Raw genomic sequence first — 18854 nt, 5'->3', positions numbered from 1 at the left:
AGTCTGCAAGTAAGGGGAGTTATGAATGACCCCTTTCGACGAGGCTCTGGCGCACGGGCCACCTCTCCTTTTGGGGGGGAACTCGTAAGTCGCGTCAAAAAAAGTTCAGGACACGTTAAAGTCAGACCCTCTCCCATTCCCTTTCAACGTCCATGCAATGCCCTTCCTCATTCTGGAGGCTTTGAACCTCTTCTGATTATTCTTTTCACTACCTTCATTCGTGGCCCATTTGCCCTTCCATTTCTTTGATTCCCACCTTTCAACGTCGTTCTCAGCCTTGCAGTGCTCGAGCCCCTTCGCTACCTTAAGAGACCTCGAATATGTCAAGCCCCAATTCGACCCTGCGACAGCGGGGACCAAAAGAGAAGAACAAAGCTGCATTCAGCGGGGACAAGGATGATGAGGTTTTGAATGAGGCACTCAACAATGTGCAGAAGAGTGTGTCTAAAGAATGGGATTATAAGCTGGCGCTGGGAATAATCACGGCCCTTGCATTCGCAACCCGCTTCTTTGGGATCAGCCATCCAAATGAAGTCGTCTTTGACGAAGTGCACTTTGGGAAGGTATGTGGACATGCCAGAGACTTCGGAAAATATCCAGCTCTAACGGCAGTCATACGCAGTTCGCATCCTATTATCTGCAGCGCACCTATTTCTTCGACGTACACCCTCCCTTTGGGAAGCTCCTCTTTGCCTTCGTGGGTTGGCTCGTTGGGTATGATGGACATTTCTTGTTTGACAACATCGGCGAATCCTACATCGCCAACAACGTCCCCTACCTGGCATTCAGAGCACTGCCTGCATTTCTCGGAGCTCTGACCGTGGTGGTCGTCTACCTGATTATGTGGGAATCGGGATATTCGCTCCCGGCGTGTGTCTTGGCTGCTGGACTGGTTCTCTTCGACAATTCCCACGTGGGCCAAACTCGATTGATTCTGCTGGATGCAACCCTGGTCTTCTTCGTCTCGCTCAGTATTTATTGCTACGTTCGGTTCTACAAGCAACGGCACGACCCCTTTGGCAGGAAGTGGTGGAAGTGGCTTCTGCTGTGTGGCTTTTGCATGAGCTGTGTTATTTCCACCAAATACGTCGGTGCTTTTACCTTCTTCACCATTGGATGCGCAGTGCTCATCGACCTTTGGGATCTGCTAGACATTAACCGGAAAGAAGGCGCCCTGGATCTTTTCACCTTTGGCAAGCATTTCGTGGCTCGTGCGCTCGGCTTGATCATAATACCTTTCTTCTTCTACCTGTTCTGGTTCCAAGTCCATTTTGCCATTTTGACCAGGTCCGGTCCAGGCGACGACTTCATGACACCAGAATTCCAGGAAACTCTCAGCGACAACCTGATGCACCAAGCGTCCATCGACATCCAATATTACGACTATATCACGCTACGCCACAAGGACACGAAGGTTTATTTGCACAGCCACCCAGATCGATATCCCCTGAGATATGACGACGGCCGAATTTCGAGCCAAGGTCAACAAGTCACGGGTTACCCCTTCAACGATACCAACAACGAGTGGCAGATTCTGCCCAATGACCAACTCCCCGATCCCTCCATGGCCGGAAAACCGGTGCTTAACGGCGACGTTGTCAAGCTCCGACATGTTGTGACCAACACCATGCTTCTGACCCACGACGTCGCATCCCCCTATTTCCCTACCAACCAAGAATTCACCACCGTGCCCCTAGATGTCGCAGCTGGAGACCGCCACAACGACACTTTGTTCGAGATTCGGATGGAACAAGGCAAAAAGGGCTCTCCGTTCAAGACCATGTCCGGCCAGTTTAAACTGATTCATTACCCAACAAAAGTTGCCATGTGGACGCATACCACCCCTTTGCCGGATTGGGCCTTCAAACAGGCAGAAATCAACGGGAACAAAAACGCACAACAATCGTCGAATATCTGGTATGTGGACGACATTCCAAACCTTCCCGAAGATTCACCACGGCGTGTGAAGGAAGTCAAGAAGACCAAGTCCTTGCCCTTCTACAGAAAATACATCGAACTGCAGCGCGCGATGTTTTACCACAACAACGCGCTGACAGCTTCTCACCCGTACGCAACGCAACCTTATCAATGGCCCTTTTTGTTGCGGGGAGTCAGCTTCTGGACACAAGACTCGACGAAGCAGCAGATTTACTTCCTGGGCAATCCCATTGGATACTGGATCGCGAGTGCCTTGTTGGCTGTCTTTGCTGGCATTCTGGGCGCAGATCAACTGAGTCTGAGGAGAGGGATTGATGCACTTGATCGTCGTAAGTTCGCCAACAGCCCCGGCAAAGGGAACAAATTTACTGATCACCGTCACCCATAGGTACCCGCTCCCGCCTGTACAACTCGACGGGCTTCTTCTTCCTCTGCTGGGCCGCCCACTACTTCCCCTTCTACCTCATGGGCCGTCAACTGTTCCTACACCACTATCTCCCGGCCCACCTCGCCTCATGTCTCGTGACCGGCGCCCTCATCGAATTCATCTTCAACGTCGACCCGGTCGTCGACGACGAGGCCCAGCACGCCCTGCAACAGAAGAAAGACAAAGTCACCGGCAAGATCCCGGAGAAGGCTAAGAAACACTTCCAGACCGCCGCCGAGAGGCTCAAGGGCCAGAGCATGCTGGGCACCTGGCTCGCCACGGCCGTCATCCTGGCCGCCGTCCTGTACGGGTTCTACTTCTTCTTCCCGCTGACGTACGGCTGGCCGGGTTTGACTCCCGCTCAGGTGAACGCGCGCAAGTGGCTCGGGTACGATTTGCATTTCGCAAAGTGATCGCTCACCCTTCCCTTATCTCTTGTCCACGGGTTCGGCGTCCGATGGAGGAGCTCGAAGGTTGGGGCAAGGCGAGGCAAGGCAAGGCAAGGCGAGCGGACTCCCCAAGACGGAAAGAAGCAGCGAAAGCCGTGGGGGAGCGAGCGAGCTAAGCGCGAAGCAAAAGTACCCAAAGGAAAATGAAGAGCGGGCGGTCATCATGTGTTTCTTTCCCTCTTTGGGGCTGCCGCGTCGGCTCCCCCATCATGACCTTGAAATCGATGGGAGGATGGAGTCAGGAGAGGGGCGCCCGCACGCACTCTTTTTGCAAAAGAAAGACACGGCCAAACTTAGTGCGCGAGCGGGCGTGCGGGCGATCATGCTAATTAAAACGGGTGGTCAAGTCAAGGGCAATCTAGAGACCAGGGAAGAACTACCCGAGCGAGCACATCCTTTTCGCAAACACCAAAAAGCATCACACATCTGAAGATCCTTCGACGGGAGTAACGGCAAACTGAGTTGGAGTTGGGAGTCGAGTTGGGGACCCTTGTTTCTCGTTGTCCATGGTTGCAAAACTACAGCATCTTACCGGTTGTAAATGCAAGGGATCTCTGTTTGCGAGCCTCTGCTTCGATATACGAACCAAGAAGTACCTTGAGTGATTGAGGAGAATAACACGAGACTCGAAAGGTAGATAAGACTCCGAACTCGATGAACCAGCTCGAGTATCAAAGACCAAATGTACCAAAGCCTGCAAGGGTTGACGATGCGCACGACCAGTTGTCTGCTGTTTCCTGTACTGCCAGAGCCTTTGGGAAGAAGGAACGCTGCTGCTCATGTTCCGTTTCCGCCTGATGCGTTGTTCATCATGCCCGAGGTGACAAATGTCGTAGGAATGGACAATTCCTTTTTCCCTAATCGAGTCAACAAACACTGCGACGGCGCTATTGCCTGTCCTTTGCCCTAGCCTTGTCTGGCGTGGACATGTTCTGTATTGGAGCATCGGCTGCCCAAGCTCAGAGTCTGGGGGCTGATCAACTCACTGCGCCTTCCGCTGGGCTGGACACCTTTATCGGGTTTGCCCTGGTCTGGCCTGTTCTCCTCTCATCAATCTGGACTGCGCGACAGGTGGACGAGCTCGGGTATAATCTACGCAGGAGTGTTCTTGCTGTGTCGGTCGAAGAATGCCCGGCGAGGAGATCCACATTGAACTTGACAGTTCGCCCTGGAAACTACTGCATGATCCCTGTAAGGTGTTTATTCGAGGAGGTTCACGAGACGCCGGATGGGCATGAGATAAGAACAACTTGTTAAATGCTTGGGGGGCGTGCATAGGTGCCGGGACAGTCGGGTTTGCGATTTTGCCTGGCAGAAAGGATCATGTCCATTGGGCCGGGTTTCAATGGGTTGCAGTGCGTGTAGGTAGGTTCGTGCGCTCCCTGGGGTTGAGACAGGTCGGCTTTCAGCTGATGGTGCAGTTTGTGTTAGTCACCGCAAGTTGACGTGGGTGAGGATGAAGGTAGCGACGGGGAGCGCGGCAGGCGAAGGCAAAAAGGTGGACCGGGAGTGGTGGGAAGGGAGCCATCAAGCCAGACAAAATGGTCAGATGATCGTTCAAGGCTCTGACATCTGGCCTCTGGCTTCCGGAAGGCCATTGTCTCCAAGAGCCTAGACGGCATGCGGCCCGACTGGAAGTGCGTCGTTGGTCTGCTCGAGTCCGGGTCGGTGTGTGCTCGTGCCCGTCGGCATTGCTTGCCTTTGTCCTCGTGCCTCCCTGTACACTGCTGCAGCCTGTTGGGCAGAGATAGACGAGTTGCAAGACACCCACGACACCAGTTCCCAGTTCGCCAGTCCACAGCCTCATGAGTCGCGGTGTAGCAGCTGCTTCCAGGCTTCCACATCCGCCGCATTGGCCGCCGAGAAAGGCCCTTCGAACGGCAAAACGAACGAGTGGCAATCCTGATAAGACTCGGGTCTAGCTTAGCAACTCTGTCAGTTCTTCTCCAGTTAGTCTGGTCACTTAGTTCCACATGGATTCTATGCCCTGATTCGAGTTAGCGTATGTGGGCACTCTGATTGGATCTTCAATTGGCACTTAGCTGTTAGGCTTTCATGGGTCTTTTGACCTTGTTCATGGGTGTGCGGCTGTGTCGAGTCCTTCTCTTTCTCGCCCATGACGAGGAGGCCCATCCTTGCCATCGCCGTCAAGAAGACTGTCGTGTCTCACGGGAACGGCGGTCAGAAGGACAGTCGATATGCCGCGTGATGATGATGACGGTATCGCCTCGTATGACGGGGGAGAACCCGCTTCCCGGCGGCTAGCAACCTTGCTCACCGTGACTCGCTCTTGATCCCCATGTAGATGGCTCGGCTCCCTCCTCTCACATCGACCGTCCCGGGGAAAGGTGCGCTTGTGCCGCATCGTGCTGATGTGGCCGAGTGGGCTCGTGTAGGTCTTCGATATGTGGTAATAGGGTGCGCAGTTGCTGTGTTGCGTTGGCGGCAGCGCCATGACGAGACCGAGCTCCCAAAAAGCAATTGCGGAGCTTGCTGAACACATCGTTTGGACTTTGGAGACCACAGTAGAATGAACGCCAGTAGTTACGACTGCCCTTTGGTTGAGTCAGTCAAGTAATGGTAATGGTGGTGATGCGGGTGGCTAGTTGCTCACCTTGAGTGGACCATGAGTTTCAAGTGAACGATGGGATGGCCAGCGCACCCACGAGACCGGGGAGCAGATGATCCTGTCGTACCTGCGAGGCCATGCAAGGCGCTGTAAAGGTCAGGCGAAGTTGGGCCACATACAGACCCGTTGAGGAGAAAAGAAATAAGACGAGCAGGGGAACAAGAGAAAAAGCAATTCTAGCGCAGTTCAATGCAGAAGGTGGTCGTGTGTATGCGCGACGGGTGGGATGTGCCAAAGGAGAGTGCAGGCCGGTGGCCACGCCACCAACGGCCATGAGTAATGAAAGTGAAATGAGCAGAAGCCGAATTGTCTGATGCAGGAATTAGACAATGGGTTGTGGTCAATATTGGCCCTTTTGATTATTTTTTTCCTTTTTTTTCGGGGTTTTCTCTGTACTTAGCTAGATAGCCCTCCCTCCCCAAGCAGTGCATCACCCTCACTCGTCTTCGTATCCTCAACCCGAGGTGTCGGTCGAAACGAGAGTGGGATGTTCAGTTGAGTGGCGCCAGTTGCACATCAGCAATACCAACATCCCCAAGCCAGTTCCTTTGCTCCCCTCCTATCATCCGAATATCAAGGTCATACATAGTTCCGGTCCCGTCCCGTGGAGCGTCATAGTGTCATCGAGATCCTGGAGAGAAGCAAGCACCGCAAGACAGGAAAGATGTCGACGAATGCAGTAACAGCAGGGAGGACCAAAATACCGACTCCATAACCCCACGCTTGCGAGTACGGAACCCTGAGGAATAGCAGTCTTGGGACCAGAACGCCCGCCAAATAAGTATCCAAAAGAAAGTCGTCGTAAAGTGCTCGTGGGATTCAGCGGTAGTGGGCCACTTCGCTCGCAATTTCGGTCAACCTCTTCGGCTGCAGAGAGACTACTTCGGCCTTGTTGTTGACAGAAATCTGAGCAGGCGCCTTGGTATACATGGGATATCGAGCTCGCCGTTCGAGTTCGTCCAAGGGGGTTTGAGAACGGATGTACTTGACACGGCCATCGTCAATCGGATTCCAGTCCCAGCTTTCAAAGCGGCCTTGGGTCAAGGCAGACCAAACCAGTCGACGTTGGCGCTGGCACACCAGGACATCGTCGGTGATTTTCTTGAAATCCCACTTTTGGTTTGCTTCTCTCTCGAAAGCCTTGAAGACGGCCAGGGTCTCTGGGTCTTGGCTAGTGGCAAGGTTGGTCAGCTCAAGCGGGTCGTTGCGCAAGTTGAACAGCTGAGGAGGATCAGCTGGACATGTGATATACTTCCAGTCGCCTCGTCGGATCATCATTAGGGGGGCTACGGTCCCCTCGCCCATATACTCGGCGAAGACGGTATCATGGCCACCGTCGCCGCCGTAGAGATGAGGTAACAGGGACAGACCGTCCATAGGCAACCCGGGAACTAGCTTGGATCCAACCAAGTCCACGAGGGTTGGCATGAGATCCAGAGTCGAGACATTTTGAGAAACGCGATGAGGGTGGAATTGTTTCGGGTGACTGATCAACATGGGTACCCGGACGGAATTTTCGAAATACGACACTGCAGATGCTCTGTTAGCCGTCTCGACGCGACAGAAGCTGGGAGGAAAAATCAACTCACTCTTGTACCAGAGGCTTCTTTCGCCCAGCATGTCGCCATGGTCGCCGGAAAACATCACAACTAATCGACGTTAGTCTATTACAAACCGGGGAGACCAAATCCCTGCTTACCGGTGTTGTCTTCCATGCCACACTTCTTCAGAACGTCAAGCAATTGGCCAATACAGTCGTCGACGTAGCTCACTGCGCCATAATATGCTCGGCGAGCGCGTTTGATCTGCTCGTCTGTGAAGGTATGGCCCTCGATCTCGCAGACTTGCATCAAACGTCTGCTGTGCGGGTCTTGGTCTTCCTCTCGGATGCTCACACTCGGCAGGTCGATATCGACGCCTTCATACAAATCCCAATATTTCTCCTCAATGGCATATGGGTCATGAGGATGCGTGAAGGAAACTGTAAGAGCGAACGGTCGTTTTCCAGCCGGCGCCCTGGCATGGTCGTAGAGGTACTGCTTGGACTTGTACAGGACCTCCTCGTCGTAGTCGAGCTGATTCGTCCTCACACACGGGCCAGCTTGCAAGATAGAGCTGCTGTTGTGATACCACTCGAGTCTCCGGCCGGGCTCGTCCCAGTTCACCGCCCAGCCGAAATCGCCAGGGTAGATGTCAGAAGTCAAACGGTTCTCGTATCCGTGGAGTTGATCCCCAATGAAATGCATCTTGCCGGCTAAAGTGGTTTCGTAGCCAGCCGCTCGCAGGTAATGAGCGTATGTCGGTGTCTCTGACGGAATGGAGCAGGCGTTGTCGTACGAGGCGATTTTGGAAGGCAGTTGGCCGCTGATCAGACACATGCGAGATGGAGCACAAAGCGGCGAATTGCAATACGCTGAGTCAAACACGACCGAGCGTTCGGCCAGCTTGTCGAGATTTGGGGTCTTGATCTGCGACTTGGGGTTGTGCATCTTCAGCAACGGAGCCGCCAGCTGGTCTGCCATGATGAAGAGGATGTTTGGTTTGGCCGGGAACAGAGGCGTCGAAAAGCCTTCAACGCCTTGGAAGCCATTGGGAGGCGAGACTGGGGGAGACTGAGGGAAAGGATTGAAGGAGCCCATGGTCGCACTGGATCAATATGTAGCCTGTCTCTGAGAATGGCAATACGGGTCAAGAATCCAGCAGAAGGCCTTGTATCTGCTTTGAATGGTCGTTGCCCGGATGAAGAAGAGAGGGAGGGTATGGAAGCGTGGAGGGAGGGAAGTGGAAAGATATAGACCTTTTTGCGAACGAGGGGCAGGGTGAGACTTTCCGGGGTCACAAGTCCAGTTCCCCAATCAAGACACAGAAGGAATGACAAAAGGAAAGCACAGGAAGAGGACCAGGTTTCAAATCCAAAGGAAAATGGTACTGACCCAAAGTGGGAGCGCGAAGGAAGGTCGCAAAGAAAACAAGGTGAATACGGAGCGACTGACACCGCACGGGCAGCGGTTTCGAAAAAGAATTTGGCCTGCAGCTACCCACAAGGTTTACTGATCCCGGTATGGCGTATGTGGGGACGATGATATTCATTCAATCTGGCCGACTGAGCTAGTAGTCGTCCGTGGACCGTGAATTGCAAGGCGGTAAGGCCGTCAGTCTGTGTGATTGCTGATTGCTGCGAAGGCTGACTGGAAGGGGGCGCTGCGATCTCGTGGTCAGCCTCCCTTTCCAAAGATTTGGCCACGCCTGGGAAGCACGGGAGATTGGTAAGAAGGGGGCACACGGAGGCAAAAGCCATGATGGACGTGTATACCGGATGACGACGAGCATCACAGATGGAGAGGCTCCGAGGTTGCAAAAGGCGACAATAGCATAATATTAACACCCGAAGGCATCATTGAAACCCTCCCAGATGGGTGCGGGAGTGAATGACAACATCCCAGAGCACGATCACGCCATTGTTTGCCACATACGGGCAAGTCAAGGCGGTGTATCGACAGGGCGACCTCGTTGGATGGTGGTGGTTTCGAGGGGCCACAGTTGGTGCTAGGAAACTGGACGCGTCCACGTCCACGATAAGACACCGTCTCTTAATTTCGTGGCTTTCGGAACGTCGTTGGGATTGGCGGCGCCGGGTTCCCCGACTCTGCAGCATCTTCCCAAAGCCCAGGGGGTCGCTTGGGGAGTTGCTCGGCTATGCACGGCTGGAGGCACTAAGGGCTACGAGGGGGAAGGCTTCCCAATCAACCCCCAGTGGCCCCAGTAGGCCCCCTAACATATCCCTTACACGCCCCTGTTTCCCCCCCCCCCCCCCAAAAGACAGCCCCTCGGCTTCGATCTCCTTTCGACAAGATCCGCCATTGGTGGAAGGCGTCGGGCTTTTTTTGCTTTGGCCAAACTCGGGCTCGCCAAGTGCAAAAGTCAAAGAACACGGGGTACGGAAATTGGATGACCGTGCCACAGGAAGAGGTGTCTACCTCCTGCTCCCAAGTGCCAATAATCACCAGAGTATCACAAACCGGACGCCCGACACCACGCTGCACGGGCGTGTGCGGTGAGCTGCCCAAGATACGACGCCTGTTTTTCTCTCACGCTTGCCGAGCGAGCCATTCTGACGGGCGAGTTTCGTGACGGCATAGAGATCAGTGGCTGCCCTGTATGCCCGGCAGGACTGTACTCGTAGGTGCTAAATTAGACATACGAGATCCCTCTGTACCCCCCGAATCCTCGAGACCAGAAGTTGATGATCGGTCAGCCTCGCAGCCTTGGCCTCGACGTGTTGTTCTGGACCCTTTCTCGCTCCCCACGTTTTGTTCTTTTCCCACCAATCAATAAATTCGAAGGGTCAGGACCCTGCTGATTGCTCGCCTGTTTGGAACGATCCTCTTCACCACGTGAGCCTTCCTCCTGCTGCCCCCAAGCTGCTATTATTATTTTCCACCTCTACCTTATCTAACAATCAATTCTATCTTTCCATCTGAACAAACTGATGTCACGGGATTTCTGTTGCCGACCACCGTTGATTTAGCCTCGGGGATCTAATGCTCTCTGGATTAGGGACGCTTTCTACCTCGAATGTGGCGTTTGCAAGTACGATCGTTGCATGGATGGGTTGGATATCCTTGATAGACTATGGGAGCATGGAATTCTTCTCCCTACTCCCTCCGTCGCCTAGAGCGTCAATTGCAGGGATTTAAGCGACTACCCCACCTCCCCGGTACATTATCTTCTATGTACTCCGTACCTGGAACGCAGATATATTACAGAAGTACCTCATGGTCGGGATCGTCCTCCCATTTTGTTCGGCTACCTGAGCTTCTATGTCATCGACATGGAATCTTCCAATGAAAATCACGAGCGACATCCTCAGCCGCACGATGCGAAGTCGGAGTGCGCCCAAAGCACGTGACTCGGATTCTCCTGCAGCCCGGGCACTCTTTTGCGCAGATTGACAATACCTTGCACAAGAAGAAGAAGAAGAAGAAGAAGAAGAAACAATTCAAAGCTGGTCTGAGCAGTAACGGTGAAGGCCTGATAGCAAGATGCACGCAAAAGGAAGCAGTGCTCTGTTGAAAGAGCTGGAGTGGTTACCTATCCAGCTACATGCATGTTTGGCTGCGGCTCTCCGCAGCTGCGGCGCAAGTTTCTAGAGGAACGACAAACCCCCCCAACTTCCTCGCCTACCACTCTCTTTCTGTCCCAACTTCAGCGCCATCTTTTCGTTCTATTCGTTTTGTTTTCTCTATTCCTTCCTTGCTCATTTCATGTTGTGTATGATATGTGCTCCATAATTGACGTACCCGACCTGACATCCTCCATGAGCTGTTTTCGCCAGAAACTTATTGCCTACCTCCTGTGATCGCAACAACAATGGCTGGTCGCGAGGAAAGCGCGCAGGTCGCCGAGTCTGGTGAAGCTGACGTGAATATGGGAACCATGGAGGAGGTACAAGAGGTGGAAGATGATAGGGTCCGAGGGGAAGAAGCAGGTAATGAGACCGTTGTCGCCAACAGCAACCCCAATCCTCAAACCATGTTCCTCGAATACCTCAAGTCGCCCATTGTCCAGCTTATCGTGGGCGCAGGCGATGACGAAACTACCTTGACTGCCCACAAGGCTATCCTCCAAAAATCACCCTACTTCAGCGACATACTCTCAAGTCTGAAGGACGACGCGCTCAGTATTGAGCTGCCCGACGAGTCATTAGATGCAGTGGGGTGTTTCCTCCAATACCAATACACGGGTGAATACTTCCCTCGACGCCTTGCAGACACGCCTGATGGGCTGGAGCCTGATCCTTCAGTCCCGGCTATCGACGACACCGGCGCACAGCTTCTCAAACATGCTCGCGTCTACACGTTAGCCCAAAAGCTTGGATTGCCTGACCTCAAGACACTGGCGCACTCCAAGATACATCGCATCAACTCAACCGCGGTCGGAGAGATTGCATACGCACGGTTTGTCTATGGCAATACGCCGGCTGACGATGTCACGATCCGCAAACCCGTCGCAGCGTTCTGGGCCACCCGGTCACATGTATTGCGCCACGAAGCCGAGGCCGAATTCAAGGCCATGTGTCTGGAGTATCCCCAGTTTGGCTTTGAAGTTCTGAGTTTGGTGCTAGACCAGCGAGAGAGGAGGGCCAGAGAGCGAGAGGAGGAAGGCACACCGGGGGGGAGTAAAGGGAGGAAGAGATTACGCCCAAGCGTCAACATTTAGCCGGCCGATCTTCCTTGTTCACCACCGACCAGTGGCATCGGCTGTCCAACTTGCGAAGACGTTTCTGTTTCTGGGACCATGGGCGCTGCTCCCGTCGGGGCTCGAGTTTGAGTGAAGTGACGCGTCTTTATACGTCAACAGGAACGGCGGATGAGATGAGACCATCTGTAAAAATGGTTCCAAGGCTTGTCATCAATATTTCAATGAGAGACAATTGCAAAGATGCTATCCCTATCATTACGCTGTGCAGAATACCAGCAAAAGGGCTCTTCCGTACACCCATTTTGGAGCCATGCGTCTGGCTCAGGCTAACAGAGATCAATCCGTAGCTGCGGGAAGCCGGGCTCCACTCACCCGTGGTTTGCCCTTCCAAAAAAAATTGGACGGGACTCGGGGAGTACCTAGCAAACTAGTTACACTTGGGCTCTGCACAACGGGCACGGCAGCCAAGGTGATTGCGGGGTTTCCGCCTCGCCGCCGCTTTCCACGGGATCGAACCCCAAGGCCCAGCCTTCCGGCACCGGCCTCGAGCACGAGAGGTACCTGGCGAGCTGGCTCCGAGGCTCTTCTTTCTTCTGCCTCAGGTTCACACAATTACAGATTTCATCTCTCATCGTTTTCTTGCTCTTGTGCTTGGTGTCTCTGCACAGTTTCACGTAAAGGTACCCTGCGCCGCTTCCTGCAGACCATGAGCCCATGCGATCGCGTTGCACGCAGCTCTGCCCACGCTCTCTTGTTGGATCCCTAAGCCGCCGGCCGATTTGCAACTTGTCGGCAAATGTCAGATCTCACAGATGAGCCTGACCGTGCAGGCAATGGCATGAACAAGTCCTTCGACGGCCGAAGTTCGCTGCCAAACAACAGTTTGAACGATGCCACCTCTCCAACTGCGCCCCGCAAGTCAAACCAGACCTCGCCATCCACGGACCAGCCAAAGAAGAAGCGCAAGGTGAACCATGGTCTGTACACCTTCCAACGAGGCATAGTGATGACCTGCACTGACACTTTCCTTCAGCATGTGTTTACTGCCGACGTTCGGTAAGCTACTTTGACCTCTGTCGTGCGGAAGTACCGAAATTCGAGGACATGGCAAGAGACAGTATGGGCTGACTGCTTGTTTTTGGTGGGATACACAGCATATGACTTGCGATTCTGTACGACTCCCTGGCGCTCGGTGTCGAGCTCAACACCATCCACTCAAGTCCTGTCTGGCTAATGCAAGCCTCCTATTGGGGGACCGTGTCTCAGGATCGACCTTGCAAACGCTGCATCAAGAGAAACATCGGCCATCTGTGCCATGACGAACCAAGAGAAGGACATGGCTATCACAAAAAGTCCAAGACCGACTCAGACACTGCTGGCCCGGACGAGCAGTCTCCTCCACGGGATGATTTTTCCACGGCTCCAAGCTTGCCAGGTCCCGCCTTGATGGACGACTCTACTCCTAACCTACTGCAGGACGACAATATTGGACTGAGACCATCCACAAATGACACCATGGCCGTCTCCAATTCGAGTGCACCTGGCCCAAACGCTGGCATCAATGGTAATACTCACCCTCGTAAGTGTGTCTCAATCTTTTTCGGGAAAGCCGTTGTCCCTAATGACTTGCAGACTTCGGTTATAATGATCCATGGGCCGGAGTCCAAAATCGTTTTCATGATATGCAGGCCTTCCATCCAAACTACATGTTCAACGCAAACGAGGTCACCGATGAATTCAACTTGTTGAACGACTTCCTCAGCAACAGCCTCTTTGAAGAGACCGGAATGTACTCTACCGAGGAATTCCAGGGTCCCTTCAATGATCCTTCTTTCATGAATTCTATGGCCGCTTCCTCTTTCCCGACCGCAGGGGTCGAACCCCTCCTTTCGCACGAGCACGTCAACAGCGCCCAGGCAACAGCCCAGAACAACGCAGCTCAGGCGGCACTAATATCTAGACCGCCGAGTGTAAAGCCAATCTCGGACAAAGCGCGAGAGAAATACTATATGATGGCGGCAGATCCGACTGGTGCTGAGCCGCCGGAGGAGCGCATGCAAAAGCTGCTCAAAGCAAAATACGATGCAGGAATGTTACGACCGTTCAATTACGTCAATGGGTATGCCAGACTCAACAAGTACATGGAAAAGAACATGAAGCCACATTCGCGTCACAAGATCTTAATGCAGTTGGACCAGTTCCGGCCGAAATTTAGAGAGCGAATGCAGAGCTTGACCGATATCGAGCTGGTACTGGTGGAGATGTGGTTCGAGAGGAGTTTAATGGAGTATGATAGGATTTTTGCCAGCATGGCTATTCCAGCCTGCTGCTGGAGAAGGACGGGTGAAATTTTCAGAGGGAACAAGGAGATGGCTGAATTGATCCAGGTCCCCATCGAATCACTTCGCGATGTGAGTGAGAGGTCCAAAAGCGACCGAGAATGCGAATTGACAAAAAGGCACAGGGAAAACTTGCCATACACGAGATCATCGTCGAAGACCAGCTGGTCAGCTACTGGGAGAAATTCTGTGCCATTTGCTTCGACCAACAGCAAAAGGCCATGCTCACGAGCTGCACCCTGCGCAGCCCCGCGGGAGGCACCGAAACTGTGGACATCCACTGCTGTTTCTCCTTTACCATTCGGAGGGATAATCACAATATGTAAGTCTCGTCGTCATCTAGTTTTTTTATCCTCGCTAAGGCATCCTCCACAGACCCTCGCTGATTGTGGGCAATTTCTTGCCCATGAATTCTGGGAAACGTTGAATTACAGGTCTTGATGTTTAGTGTATAGCAGTCTTTGATGATGCAATGCCACGATGTTTGAGTATCTCCGATGTGCTCTGAGCCTTGCGTACAAAAGTGACCCTATGGAGGCTGCGGTCGATGAAGTCACGTGTCAGCCTCACTCCTCTTCTTCCAGCACGGTAGCCATTTGCTCTCCCACAAAGTGTTTACTCGGTGCTTCTTACGTGCAATCCGGATTTCTCAAATGTCACCAAAGGAGCAAGCGGGTACGGCTGGATCCATTCTTGGTATGCTTGCCACCATATTGGTTGAAAAACTGACTAACCATAGATTAGAATTCACCTCTCACCTTGAATCCGTCCTCAGCAACGAAGTGAACGGGTCGGCCGAAGATTTTCCTGACCTCTCCGTTTACTTGGATGCTCTTCCTCTCCCCCGTAAGGCACTGGGTCCGACCCAGCGGACAGCATTCGACCGCAAGGGTGTTGTGCTCTGGAACACATGTTGCAAATTGAGTGGGGGCGAAAAAAGTCCGCAGCTACTCGTCAACCTGGCAAAGGGTATGATTCTCAACGTGGAAAGGACATCTCCATCTGACTCATGCTGAAGTTCGGGCATTCTCATATCTCCTTCTCGAAAGTTCAGCGAACTCGAAATGGAAGAGTACGCACCTCACTGTCCCGGGTTTCGATTTCTACTTACCTAACCACAGGCCAACAACGGCTGTTTCAAAATGCGCTCAGAGCCAGCAAAACCTGTCTTGGTAGGGCATCCCGTGCTGTTGGCATCCAACTCATCTGACCTTTACCCTTTGCTAGATGCCGGCCTGGTTGCGATCGCCTCCAAGGTCATTGAGCAGCTTGCCTCAAAACTGGAAGATAGCCCCAAGAGCGCCGACCACGATGACCTTGACGTCGAAAGAATTAAAGCAAGCTTGAATGCACAATACTTGTTGGTGCGCATCGCGCTGGTCTGTACCCTGAAGCGTTTGGCGGATTTCAACTAAGGAAACAGGCATGGAAGCAAGGACGACTCGACTTAGCGGAACATTTTTATAGCCAACTGGAGGCAAACATACCCCAGTTAGGTGCTGTTCGTGTTGGAGAACTCCTTGACCTATGCTACGAGATCGGCAATGATCAGTTCGACCAGAAGAATCACACCCTCGCCGTGAAATGGCTCAAACGAGGTTGCCAGCTCGCGGATGAACATGGAATGCAAATTGAGCATGAGGACATCTTGGATCTAAGGCTTACCCTCATACATACATGCGGTAGGAAATGCTCTCACCCACCTTGCCGACAACACTCATGCGTTCAGCAGTCCGAGCTCTTCTAGCAATCGAGGAGCCGCAAGCCGCGCAAGAGGCATTTCAACTCCTGCAGGTACTTCGCCAAGTAAGCATCTCGATCCTAAACAACGGCTCCTATGGGCATCTAAAACTTCTAGGAATTCGGCCACAAGCTTCCTGTCACTCTACTCCTACTGGAGGTGTCTGCAAAAGATCCATCTGCGGATCCGCATGCGTTCTCTGCTGGTAAACCTTTCTCCATGACATCGTCAGTGATTGTTCCTGACTTTCGAAGAGCTGTGGAACGTTGTACACTCTGCGCATTTGATTCGGTCGAATCATAAGTTGTGAGTTGACATTTCGAATGGGGGAAGCGCAATTTTCTCATGACCACAGAATCTTGCACTATGTGCATCATCTAAAAACTCTAAGGTGCGAATAGCAAGTAATGGAGGACTCAAACTGACTGAACTTAGCATCTCAGACGCTATCCGAGTCTTGGAGTCATACATTGTTCTAAGACTTGCTCCAAGTGACGAACACGCATGGACTGAAAACGCCATCATTACATTGATCTGGCTCATGACAGCGGAAAACAATAACCACAACGGTGTCGATACATCACCTTCCGAAGAAGCATTTGACAAGATTTACCGAGCTTGGAACAAAGCCCTCAGTGCAGAGGCGACTCATGGTGCACTGATTGTAGGTTCTGATATTGCTGTCACCAGAGTGTCCTGCTGATAGTGCAGCTATTTTGGAAGCGGATCGAACATACCTTCGACCAAGAATTGAAGGAGATCACGATCAAATGGTGCCAGGTTGCGTTACATCAATTATTTAGCAACGCCGGAGACAACAACGTCGGGAAAATTGAGAGGTGCGGAATCTGTCGTGCCTGTTTAGTCTTCTCGCTTACTGGTTTCTGGCCTCAGGAAGATAGTCAAATGTCAAATCGATCTCGGCGCCCTTGAAGATGCCTATGCGACCATCGAAAAGATGTCGCCAGCGATAAAACAGCATCCCCTCTCTCGATACCTGCGATACAGCCTCGCTCTGCGGCGTGGGGATGAAGCTGACAGTATGACCATCTGCCCCCCTGGACGTGTTGATCCATGAGAATAATAGACAGACAGCGAGATCGACGCTAGCCTCCCTTGCCACCATCCACGATGACCGGAACAAATTACTGTTCGCCGCTGTGTCAGAAGCGACCCAATACGGTAGCAAATTCCAGGGGGCGCAACTACTTCAGCGCATTCTGGACAAATATAAGGACAGTTTGCCACCGGAGATCGATGCATCTACGCTTCTGAGGTGAGACAGGTCTAAACAGCACAGTATTCTTTTGTTAATTTGAGGAGATGTACAGCTCGCCTTCTGCTTCTAGCACTTTCGGAAGCTGACGAACTCGACGAAGAGCTTCTGTCTCGGCTATGTGGCATCTTCAAGTCAGGTGCGAGACCCAAGATTATATGGCTGTGCGAAGCTGAAACAGGCCAGCTGCAATATTCACACAGAAACAACAGCATAGCCAAGGAACGACATTAGAATATCAACTCCAGGAGAGCAGGTGGTTTGAGAAAACCAGCTACAACACTGCTGTGCAATATCTCCAGTCATGGCCGGCGAAGTATGTCGTCGACCTTCTGCATTATTCGTGCCAGGTAAGTGAAATCAGGTGTCCCCTCGCGTTCCCTGCGGCTGATCACAGGCCTAGGTGCACTTGCCTTCCCACGCTCCAATCCGGGTTCAATCTGAGAAGCCTATCCACGAGGCCAATGCAAAGTATATCCAAGCAATCCTGTACACAATCGAGGCGAGGTCGGCCGCTTCATCGTACACAGCCGAAAACGTCCCGAAAACTGCTTACTCCGGCAAGGCTCCACCACATTCAGCGGCAGAAATCCAGTCTACTTTGTACAGGAGCGTATTCGCCAAGTACACGGAGATTCAAACTCACAGGAACGCCTTACGTGAGAGCTGCAACAGGGGCCTTATCAAGCAGGAAGTGCTCGAGGCCGTCACGCAGAAACTCATCGTCTTGGCTCCCCTGGCGTTCGAGGCAGTGCTCTTCCTGGCGCGCACAAGTCCAACTGATGTTCCGGGCCAAGCTCAGGTTCATGACGAACTCTCCCTCGCGGCGATGGTCGACCAGATGGTGCGCCTCAACCCACCCCAGAAGACGTACTCGATTTTTGCCGACATGGTCCTCTCCGCCTCCTCGGCAGACTCCAACATTCTCTCTGGTCAGGATCCGGCCAGGTGTGCGCCGGTGTCGCTGCTGCTGCTGCCGGTGGCCACAACAACGAACCTGCTCGCGAAGCTGATATCCGGCTTGCGAGAGCACCCGGACTACGACAACCGCCAGGCTGCCAGGTGGGTGAGGTGCGTGGTGCAGATTGTTCTCGACCGGCGGGAGCCGCAGTCCCACCACCCAAAGAGCGGGATAAGGGAACGGGGGAAAGGTCTGAGCACCGTGGCCAGAATCACCGCACACGCCTTGGACCTGGCCAGATCCTCCTCCGCTCCTGGTCGGGACTATCCGCCCGAAGAACTCGAATGGCTCGCGGCCACGCTGTTCAACCTGTCCATCGACCTGTATGCTTCGCTGCCGCGGCCCGCGTCGGGCTCGGAATCTGCCCCGGCCGACCCCAGCGGCGCGACCAGCCAAGGAGACGAGCACGAGAAACAGGGCGGAGAAGAACACCCTGCCACGGCGGCGGCGGCGACGCCGCAGTTCTGGGCAAAGAGAGCCATAGACATGGCGGACGTGCTGGCGGCCAACACCGCCGTGGCCGGCGAGGGTGGAATGCTCGCAAAGGTCCTCCGGGAGAGATGCCAGAGGCTGCACTGGGACGTCTGAGCTACTGTAGCACTATTATCGAACCGGCCCCAGGAAAGAGGACTCGGAGAGGGGTCCAGTTCGCTAACTACCTATTCCATTGGCATCTGGCTTGTCATCCCTTTACTTTGCCAACACTGGATCATGGGCTCCCGAGTCACGTTGAGTTAGGGCTGCCATAAAGGCGCAGCTCGCGACGAGAGGGGCTTAAATAGCAAGCGAAAGGTCGGAACAAGGAGCTACAGATCCATCCTGATCATTCCGCTTAGTTAGAGGATGACGGCGCAAATAGGAGGAGGGGGACACAGAGAATGGGAGGGTAAAAG

At 53.2% G+C, this 18854-nt stretch overlaps 4 protein-coding genes across 4 annotated transcripts; 3 read left to right on the top strand and 1 right to left on the bottom strand.

The window, feature by feature from the left end:
* Positions 1 to 126: 126 nt before the first annotated feature.
* PV07_11055 (uncharacterized protein) lies at positions 127 to 4315 on the top strand. Its single transcript, XM_016398445.1, has 3 exons — positions 127 to 563; positions 623 to 2267; positions 2327 to 4315. Exons 1-3 carry the CDS (start codon positions 321 to 323, stop codon positions 2776 to 2778), a joined length of 2340 nt encoding a protein of 779 aa, XP_016243007.1. The 5' UTR covers positions 127 to 320; the 3' UTR covers positions 2779 to 4315.
* A 1461-nt stretch (positions 4316 to 5776) lies between these two features.
* On the bottom strand, positions 5777 to 8815 carry PV07_11054 (choline-sulfatase). The gene is made up of 3 exons (XM_016398444.1): positions 7143 to 8815; positions 7033 to 7092; positions 5777 to 6972 (listed from the first exon to the last, which is right to left on the bottom strand). Exons 1-3 carry the CDS (start codon positions 8080 to 8082, stop codon positions 6263 to 6265), a joined length of 1710 nt encoding a protein of 569 aa, XP_016243006.1. The 5' UTR covers positions 8083 to 8815; the 3' UTR covers positions 5777 to 6262.
* A 1786-nt stretch (positions 8816 to 10601) lies between these two features.
* PV07_11053 (uncharacterized protein) lies at positions 10602 to 11896 on the top strand. The gene has a single exon (XM_016398443.1). It carries the CDS (start codon positions 10814 to 10816, stop codon positions 11660 to 11662), a length of 849 nt encoding a protein of 282 aa, XP_016243005.1. The 5' UTR covers positions 10602 to 10813; the 3' UTR covers positions 11663 to 11896.
* Positions 11897 to 12440: 544 nt separating this feature from the next.
* Positions 12441 to 18838, top strand: PV07_11052 (uncharacterized protein; the record flags this gene model as incomplete). Its single annotated transcript, XM_016398442.1, has 22 exons — positions 12441 to 12621; positions 12678 to 12700; positions 12799 to 12816; positions 12911 to 13223; positions 13277 to 14055; positions 14109 to 14305; positions 14359 to 14405; positions 14728 to 14952; positions 15002 to 15055; positions 15105 to 15155; positions 15211 to 15362; positions 15407 to 15665; positions 15716 to 15789; positions 15842 to 15929; positions 15979 to 16030; positions 16160 to 16388; positions 16436 to 16563; positions 16619 to 16764; positions 16820 to 17000; positions 17048 to 17139; positions 17187 to 17350; positions 17404 to 18838. The coding sequence occupies 22 exons, from the start codon at positions 12441 to 12443 to the stop codon at positions 18547 to 18549; spliced, it is 4599 nt and encodes a 1532-aa protein (XP_016243004.1). The 3' UTR covers positions 18550 to 18838.
* Positions 18839 to 18854: the final 16 nt, after the last annotated feature.

This window comes from Cladophialophora immunda (assembly GCF_000835495.1).
Source record: "Cladophialophora immunda strain CBS 83496 unplaced genomic scaffold supercont1.7, whole genome shotgun sequence".
Taxonomy (NCBI): Eukaryota; Fungi; Ascomycota; class Eurotiomycetes; order Chaetothyriales; family Herpotrichiellaceae; genus Cladophialophora; species Cladophialophora immunda.
The sequence above is the reverse complement of the archived record's forward strand: the minus strand, read 5'-3'. Positions and strand labels throughout refer to the sequence as shown.

What these genes read in the sequence shown, in the direction of transcription:
- PV07_11055 (XM_016398445.1), top strand. Translation starts at nt 321, where the DNA reads ATGTCAAGCCCCAATTCGACCCTGCGACAGCGGGGACCAAAAGAGAAG. An exon ending in ACGAAGTGCACTTTGGGAAG is followed by an intron (nt 564 to 622) that starts GTATGTGGACAT and finishes AGTCATACGCAG; the next exon opens with TTCGCATCCTATTATCTGCA. An exon ending in GATTGATGCACTTGATCGTC is followed by an intron (nt 2,268 to 2,326) that starts GTAAGTTCGCCA and finishes CGTCACCCATAG; the next exon opens with GTACCCGCTCCCGCCTGTAC.
- PV07_11054 (XM_016398444.1), bottom strand. Translation starts at nt 8,082, where the DNA reads ATGGGCTCCTTCAATCCTTTCCCTCAGTCTCCCCCAGTCTCGCCTCCC. An exon ending in TGGCATGGAAGACAACACCG is followed by an intron (nt 7,093 to 7,142) that starts GTAAGCAGGGAT and finishes AACGTCGATTAG; the next exon opens with TTGTGATGTTTTCCGGCGAC. An exon ending in AAGAAGCCTCTGGTACAAGA is followed by an intron (nt 6,973 to 7,032) that starts GTGAGTTGATTT and finishes GAGCATCTGCAG; the next exon opens with TGTCGTATTTCGAAAATTCC.
- PV07_11053 (XM_016398443.1), top strand. Translation starts at nt 10,814, where the DNA reads ATGGCTGGTCGCGAGGAAAGCGCGCAGGTCGCCGAGTCTGGTGAAGCT.